This window comes from Cicer arietinum, chromosome 2 (assembly GCF_000331145.2).
Source record: "Cicer arietinum cultivar CDC Frontier isolate Library 1 chromosome 2, Cicar.CDCFrontier_v2.0, whole genome shotgun sequence".
Taxonomy (NCBI): domain Eukaryota; kingdom Viridiplantae; phylum Streptophyta; class Magnoliopsida; order Fabales; family Fabaceae; genus Cicer; species Cicer arietinum.
In genome coordinates, this window is record NC_021161.2 from 36,336,312 (window position 1) to 36,344,912 (window position 8,601).

General features: G+C 32.4%; 2 protein-coding genes across 2 annotated transcripts in view; one reads left to right on the forward strand and one right to left on the reverse strand.

The window, feature by feature from the left end:
- Nucleotides 1–850, reverse strand: part of LOC101490448 (RING-H2 finger protein ATL43-like) — a 1,788-nt gene extending 938 nt beyond the window's left edge. Inside the window, exon 1 of the mRNA XM_027332086.2 lies at nt 6–850. Within this exon, the coding sequence (XP_027187887.1) occupies nt 6–745 (740 nt within the window). The 5' untranslated portion in view covers nt 746–850. The remainder of the gene's footprint in view (nt 1–5) is intronic.
- A 1,944-nt stretch (nt 851–2,794) lies between these two features.
- Nucleotides 2,795–8,601, forward strand: part of LOC101503802 (kinesin-like protein KIN-4C) — a 10,168-nt gene continuing 4,361 nt past the window's right edge. The window contains exons 1-19 of the mRNA XM_004490392.4: nt 2,795–3,250; nt 3,388–3,534; nt 3,687–3,839; nt 3,930–4,174; nt 4,347–4,486; nt 4,721–4,845; nt 5,448–5,484; nt 5,580–5,671; nt 5,797–5,913; nt 6,000–6,113; nt 6,261–6,344; nt 6,513–6,717; nt 7,008–7,117; nt 7,304–7,396; nt 7,613–7,705; nt 7,779–7,895; nt 7,991–8,071; nt 8,329–8,400; nt 8,477–8,567. Coding sequence (XP_004490449.1) covers nt 3,110–3,250; nt 3,388–3,534; nt 3,687–3,839; nt 3,930–4,174; nt 4,347–4,486; nt 4,721–4,845; nt 5,448–5,484; nt 5,580–5,671; nt 5,797–5,913; nt 6,000–6,113; nt 6,261–6,344; nt 6,513–6,717; nt 7,008–7,117; nt 7,304–7,396; nt 7,613–7,705; nt 7,779–7,895; nt 7,991–8,071; nt 8,329–8,400; nt 8,477–8,567 — 2,257 coding nt within the window. The 5' untranslated portion in view covers nt 2,795–3,109. The remainder of the gene's footprint in view (nt 3,251–3,387; nt 3,535–3,686; nt 3,840–3,929; nt 4,175–4,346; nt 4,487–4,720; nt 4,846–5,447; nt 5,485–5,579; nt 5,672–5,796; nt 5,914–5,999; nt 6,114–6,260; nt 6,345–6,512; nt 6,718–7,007; nt 7,118–7,303; nt 7,397–7,612; nt 7,706–7,778; nt 7,896–7,990; nt 8,072–8,328; nt 8,401–8,476; nt 8,568–8,601) is intronic.

Sequence of the window (8,601 nt, forward strand, 5' to 3'; positions counted from 1 at the left end):
TACACGACGACGTTTCACTATTCTCGGGAATATTTGTATTATTAGTAACTCTCCCACTTTCAACATTTGACGACGATGATTCTTCCTCTGTGATTCTTCGCGGAGGAATAATAACGTCGTCAGGGTCTACCTTATATCGACAAAGTGGACACGTGGAATGTTCGCCTAACCACATGTCGACACATTCCACGTGGAAAGCGTGGTTGCATTTTGGTAATAACCTGAGTACCTCAGGATCCTCAAATCCGTTGAGACAAACTGCGCATTCGAGTCCGTTTTTTTGGCCTCTCAATGAACCAAATTTGAAAGCCGGCAACGCTTCCACAACTGTACGCTCGATTCCGGAGTTCTTCCTATCTTGCAAATTTGTTTCCGCGTTGGGATTTGCGTCGGTAGCATTATTATTAAACATATTTACATTTCCTTTGGAGCAGTGTTTGATATAGAGAAGTATGAGCAATGTGATGGAAACTATTGTCGTTAAAATGCCTATTATTACTGCCGTACTAGGTTTGGAAGCAAATTTCTTTTGCTTGTGACTTGTAGTCGATGATAGTGGCGGCGGTGACGATGTAGCGGCGCCATTGTCGTCTTCGAGAGCGGGGATTCCTCCATTTTCTTTTGAGTCGTGATCTTGATCAGCACTTGCAATTAGAATTAGCGTGGTGGTGACGGTGACAACGACGATGGGGAAGAAAGGGAAAAATGTGAAACTGAATGGGTTGAGAGAAGGTGCACCACCCATGTCATGTGCAAAGTGATGGTTTGTTTTCTGTTTTTGGAGTTTGACATTGGAACACGCTAAAGAGACAAGGGAGGAGCGTAAGTTGTTGTTTTGAACGAGGATATCGTCTACAAAGTGGCTATATTGGGAGATAATCTATGGTACCAATTCAAGGGAAGAATTTAGTAAGCGACAAATTAAGTACTTATGTCAAATATTTTAACAACTAAAATATCAATTTTATTAAAAAATATATCAATATAATCAAGTAATCAACTTAATTATAAAGTGTTACACTTAAAAGTGGCTATATTAATTGATTTCTAGATGTTATTCATTCGGTTGTCACCTTATAAGCAATTGTCAATCGATTAGATATGTTATCAAATCAACATGTTGTTGTAAGTCTTACACTCTCGATGTGGTTCAACATACTGTTTTCAATTAACTTTCAATTATTAATTATTCTTCTAATCATAATCCATTATATTGATCTTATATATCTATGCACGAAAGTTTAATTTGATTAATTATATATAATGTATACATTGATTTGAGACTAATCACATTATCAAGGTTTAGTTAATTCTAAATTCATTTATTGTAATTTTGTTGTCTTTGAGATGAATTGAAAGATGGTAGTCAACTTAGATTTTCGAAAAGTAAATAATTCTTAATTAAGTCTTAGGTAGGAATAGATTTGGACAGGAGTCTATAAATACCCTACCACAATCCTAAATACCATAAAACGCCTTTTGAGCATAACAAATTGATTTACTTTTATTTTATGAACTCAGATTGACTTGCTTAAATAAATACTAATAATAATTAATAATAATAATAATAATAATAATAATATTTAAAAATCACTTGAAATTTTAACGATGATTAATAAATTATTTTAAAATATAAGCTAATGACTTATTATCTTTATTGCTTATGCAGTAATTTGATTGACTCAATTTGATGAGTTGACTTTTAAACAAACATTCATTTTTCTTTATTTTTAAAGTTTAATGGATATATAAGCTAACAATTAATTTTAGGTCTAGATTGAATGGTAACGAAATTCATATACAACTATAAAGTTACTGTTCGAATCTGAGTCATAATATTCAACTTAACAATATCAGCATTTGTGTTAGTTCTTATGAATAACTAACATTTATTTTTAATGTTGTTATACATTGTCCATGTAAATATTAATATACATATTTTTTACACTCACATTCAATGTGAGTTATCTATTTTACCATATAATATCATTAAAGTGGAATGATGCAGAATCTTTAAATCTTAACTCAACTTATAAATACTGGTATTTTAAGTTGAAATTAATATGAATATTTATCATATATTTTAAGACAAAAAAAAAAGTGAAGTGATATAAAAAATATAAATTTCATTGAATGTCAATATAAAATATTTTACAATAACATTCTCTTTATCTTTATTTTATCATATTAATATCAATATGAGTAAGGCAAAATTCACCCTAATAGCAATAATCCATAATTATACCAAAAAACAAAATAGTTCATATTATGTTTTATTTTAACCAGTCCATTTTAGAAAATTAGATTTGATAACCCCACTTTGATCTCTATCCCCACCATTTTAAAAAATATCTAATTTTACCCCAATAATTTTTAATTTCTATAGTTGAAAATTTTTGGATCCATTTCTTCCCTGTTAATTTTTTTTTTTAAATTTTTGATAGAATAAAAAAGATTATTTTCTTTTGCCTACTAAATTTTTCGATTTTAAAATTTTCAATAGATAAAAAATTGTTTTCTGAATGTATCTTGATGGTATCATTTTCTACATCAAGCAATTTCCATATGTGAATTGTCTGAATTTTTTTTACTTTCAATATTTACTATGAGAATATTTTTAAAAAATTATAAAAAAAATTACAAATATTACGGTCGGGTGGAACAAAATGCGACTATTGTTAATGTGTAGTTTTGTACCGACCGTTAGAAGTCTTACCCATTTTCCACGGCACGTGAGAATCACATGATCTGAGTTCTGATTTATTTGAATTCGGACGTGAGCGCGATTGTTCAAATTCAGTTTAATCCAAAACCCACAACGTCCACCATATTCAAAATCGAACACACCTTTCTTCGTTCAAAATATCAAAACCCTTCCTTCTCTTCCATTCCCTCTTCTTCTCTTTTCTTTCAGATTCGCTTTATCTTTCCATTCCTTCCTCACACAGCTTAAACCCTAATTCCTTCTTCTCTCTCTTTCTTTCTCTCATTTCCTCTCTCAGTTTAAATTTATATACCGAATCCAATTTCGATCAAAACCCTAACCAGCTTCAACCAATCAAGATAATTAACAAATTCAATCACAAACGCTGTTTTGAATTTGTCGGATATGGAACACGGGGAAGGAAGCGGGAAAAATTCAGAGGCAATGCAGTGTGTCCGTGTTGCTGTCAACATTCGACCGTTGATTACGGCCGAGCTTCTCCACGGATGCACCAATTGCATCACTGTCCCTCCTGGAGAATCTCAGGTGCATTTTTTATATTCATTAGCTGTAATTAATTAATTGAACTCGCCTGATGCATTGTTAAGTTTATGTTTTATATTATGAAATCTTGAATCTGTATGTGAATTGATGAGTAAATGTTGTTTTTGATTGCTTGGTAGGTGCAAATTGGTTCACACGCGTTCACTTATGATTTTGTATATGGGAGTTCGGGGTCACCATCATCTGCTATATATGACGATTGTGTGGCTCCACTTGTTGATGCGTTATTCCATGGATACAATGCAACTGTTCTTGCTTATGGCCAGGTAAAAATTCTTAATTTTAAATTATGATGTAGTTTAACTGATTTTGATTGTGAATTATTTATTTTTATTTTTTTGAGATGCTTTGTTTTGTTATGTTTGGTCAGTTTAACTGGTCGGTTTCTATTTTTTTGGTATTGGTTATTTTGTTTCAGACTGGATCTGGTAAGACTTACACAATGGGAACAAATTATACTGGAGAAGAAAGTGCTGGTGGAATTATACCCAAGGTGATGGGGACCATATTCAAGAGGGTTCAGGATTTGAAAGAATCCACTGAATTTTTGATTCGAGTATCTTTTATTGAGGTAAAGAATACTGTTTTATTTTTGTGTTTAGTGGATTTTGTATGTGATTAAGATCAGTCATTTTAAAACTTATTTTGTTAAAAATGACAGATTTTCAAGGAGGAAGTATTTGATTTGCTTGATTCCAATGCATCTAGAGGAGAACTAGCTTGTAATGCAAAGCCTACTGTGCCTGGTAGAGTTCCAATACAGATTAGAGAGACTTATAATGGAGGAATAACCCTGGCTGGTGTGACAGAGCCTGAAGTCAAGACTAAAGAAGAAATGTCGTCTTATCTTTCTCGTGGTTCCATGTCACGTGCCACTGGGAGTACAAATATGAATAGTCAATCAAGGTAAACTGTTCTAATAACAAGTTTTGACTTTGTGAATAATTTAATTTGATATAACGTCTCTCATGTATACTGCATCATATTAATGTTTATACTTAATGGTTTTTATTCTTCCAACTTAGCTGGGAAATTAATTTACTATATGATAATTATGTGGTTCCTGTTTCTTGTCTAGTCGTTCGCATGCTATATTTACCATTATAATGGAGCAAAAGAATGGTGACGACGTCTTATGTGCAAAGCTACATTTAGTTGATCTTGCGGGTTCTGAACGAGCAAAAAGAACGGGTGCAGATGGAATGCGCTTGAAAGAAGGTATACCGATTGTTTGGGACACAATATATTTATCTAATTTGTAATAGAACTAATTTCTAATAGAAGTATAGAACTAATAGAGACATTTTTATTCTATAGTTTATCATACTTGTTTTAATAGAATTTTGAAAATTGATTTAATGCATGGCCTTTCTAGTAGCTCACTTATATGAATGCTTGTTGTTGTTTGTTTTTCAAAGTTATTTGACGTTCACTTGATTTTTTATGGTTAAGGTATTCATATCAACAAGGGGTTGTTGACTCTTGGAAATGTAATAAGTGCACTAGGAGATGAAAGAAAGCGAAAAGAAGGAGGCCATGTGCCGTATCGTGATAGCAAATTAACACGCCTACTGCAGGTTTGCATTGTATTTAGTTAAGCAATATGCAATGCTTTAATGTACTTATTTACTCTTTATTTTCTATCGTATAATATATATTATATATTTATTATCAAATATAATGATGTCTATTCTACTTGGTGGAATGATGTAAAACTAATATCTGAACAAAATTTCTTACACTAAATACTCATGATCGAACATTCATGTTTTGTTTGGGAGGGTTGTATGAATCTACTGTAGGTCCGATGATATTTGTTTAGGAAATACCTAAATACTCTTACATTCGAAAATTGTGTATTTTCTATCATAATATTAATATATAATGTATAATGATTCTATTGTACGTGGTTGATGAAATAATGTACTAAATAATATCTAGACAAAACTCATCACTCATGATCTAACAACACTCATGTTTTGTTGGGGTGGGGAGTGAGTATCTTCTACTTGTTTGACATCTTGAAACTTTGACTGTCATGTAGAATTTGTATTGCAACTCCTAACTTGAAACCTTGAGAATTCTACTTGATTCATGTGTTGTGTTTGCTTTTGAAATATCTATGACATGGATTCATATCATATTTTTCTTGACATGCTACTGGTTCATGAATACATAGGATTCTCTTGGAGGGAACAGCAAAACAGTGATGATAGGTACACTGTTCATGCCCAATGAATGACTAGTTTCTCTAAATTTTTTTAGCTATTTGATATTGTATGTCTCATTTAATCTATTTGAAATACTGCAGCATGTGTCAGTCCCGCTGACACCAATGCTGAAGAGACGTTGAATACGTTAAAGTATGCAAATCGTGCGCGGAACATACAAAACAAGGCAGTTGTAAGTGCTTTATGTTTGTGTTTTTTACAATTTCTTTCTATGGTTGCTTGTAGATTAACTGTTCTGTATTGTTTGTTGTATTTTATGTTTCTTACATTTGATTAATTTCAATTTTATTGTTTTAGATTAATCGTGATCCGATCGGCGCCCAACAACAGAGATTGCAAAGTCGTATTGAGCAATTGGAGGCTGAACTTCTTTGTTATAAAGGTGTTGCTGGGGGACCATCGGAGGAAATTCAGGTACACCATTCTCTTAGGATGGGTGTAAAGTTGATCCTTTATTTACCAGTCATATGTTTCTGATGTCTTTTCCTCCTCCTGCCCAGATCCTTAAACACAAGGTATCCTTACTTGAAGCAAGCAATGCAGAGTTACAGCGCGAGCTTAACACACGTGGACGAACTTGTGAGAGTTTAAAACAACGTGCTTGCGATGCTCAGGTGTTTAGTCAATCCTAAGCATTTTCTGTTCTAGTAAAATGTTGGGAGTTTTACGAAAGAGTCAAAGTTGCTAATTTCTTACAATTTCATTGAGGTATTTTTTAACTTCAAGCTGTTGTGTCTTACCCAAAGTATTGAATGTTTTAGGTTGAAAAGGACCAATTGATCTTGAAAATAGAAGCAATTCGAAATGGTAAATCTTGGGATGAGGTTGACTCCAGTTCAAATCAGGTTTGAATACAATAAATCATTTACTTTTTTTAAATGATTTTTTTTTTGTAATTTGTTGATAGAAATGTTATTGCTCCCTACAATTTACATCAAGTCATTTCTGATGCATGGTCACAGCTCTCCAACAAAGCAGTGCATCTCTAACTCTTTATCTGAACTTGGTTCTAGGATTATGACATGGTGAAATCTTATGTTTCAAAGATCAATGATTTGGAAGGGGAATTGTTGCATTTAAAAAATTTGAATGTGAAGTCTAGCCATTTTGTAGACTGGGTTGATTCAGATGATCTCGGACTCCAGTCAAAGAATGGTTTATTTGCAGGTGGTAATGAGTATTCTTCTGATTGTGATGTCAAACCTGTGGACATAACAGGTAACATTTTGGTATTTTTTTAGAGTATTGTTATTTTGCAGTATAACTTTTAATTGACCCTTCAGGTGGACGTCAATAATATTATTCTTGAATAATTTGGTATGGCTGGGACAACCCATCAAATTTTTGAGATGACATTGATTTCTCAAGGCTAGACATAATGACAGCATTTCGATTTCTCGATTCCCAATTTTTTTATGTTTGCCTTTTTTTTTGCTATCACTTTGAGTTGGTGTTTAATCCTAGATATGTAATCGGTATTTTTTGAACATTGTGCAACTTTTATGCAGATGACGTTGAACCGGTGGAAATTCATGAAAAAGAGTTAGAACATTCTTCTGTTCAAGAAAAGTTGGATAGGGAGCTCAAAGAATTGGACAAGAAACTTGAACAGAAGGAGGTATAAGTTGTTGAGTCTAGACGTCTGTTTTAAACTCATGAAGACACTGATTCACTTTGGTTAAGTTTTGGTTTTCTAATATCTTTGTCAAAGCATGAAAATTCACAAAATTGTGAACATGCATGTGCATTTTATTTCATGTTTATTCTAGAAGATATTTGAACTGTCTTTTTTTATTTGTTGAAGGCTGAAATGAAGCTGTTTAATAATGCGTCAGTTCTTAGGCAACATTATGAAAAGAAACTTCTTGAGTTGGAAAATGAGAAGAAATTCTTGCAGGTAATCAATCTATGTTAGAAGGTTTTCATTGTATTGTTGTTGTTATTATTATTCTGTTATATAATAGTAGTTTATCATCATTATTATTATTATTATATAATAGTAGTATATCATCATCATCATTATTATTATGTTGTAAATAGTAGTATATCATTATTATTATTACATTTAATAGGTTAGTGTGATAACTCAAAACCGTTTTCGTATCATTGATAGAAAGAAATTGAAGAACTCAAATCCACGTCTGATGATGGCGCTCACAAGTTAAAGGGAGAATATCTTCAAAAGTTAAATGCTCTTGAATCACAGGTGGACTTATTATTTGTTATGTTTTAACTCTTAATGGCCACTCAATTCAGTGAATTAATTATTTACATTCCAGGTCTCTGAGCTGAAGAAGAAACAAGATGCCCAGGCTCAACTGTTGAGACAAAAACAGAAAGGTGACGAGGCTGCAAAAAGACTTCAGGATGAGATTCAAAGAATTAAATCCCAAAAGGTGCAATTCTCTTGTTAATGCAAATTGTATTTACCGTTTGAAATATTTTCTATTTTTTACTTTAACATTCTTTACTGATAGTTCATTTTCATTAGGTTCAACTGCAACACAAGATTAAGCAGGAATCTGAACAATTTAGGTTATGGAAAGCCTCACGTGAAAAGGAAGTTCTCCAGGTAAATGTAGTAAGGATGATCTTTCTTTACTTTTTTAATAGAAAAATGCCCATAGTACTCTATTACTCCATTCTATAATTGCATATATCTCTGTGCCATTAGATAATATTATAATATTAGGTTATTTGCTGGCTGGCCTTTTGTTGATTATTAACATAATGATTGTAGTTTCTAACACTGTATTTCTCACTGACATCTTATTAATAAATTGTTACTTACGAACGAATCATCTTAAACATATTTTGTGTAATTACCAGCTTAAAAAAGAAGGGAGGAAGAACGAATATGAGATGCATAAGCTGTTAGCTTTGAATCAAAGAACAAAGATGGTATGTTGATTTCAAATCCCCTGTTGTTGTGGTCTTGGATGACGGATATTCCCACTATTAATGTGTTTCATTTTAGGTGTTGCAAAGGAAAACAGAAGAAGCATCCTTGGCTACAAAAAGGCTAAAAGAACTTTTGGAATCTCGAAAGGCTTCCTCACGTGAATCTGGTTCGTAGATTTGTCTAGCCAGGCATCTTTCCCT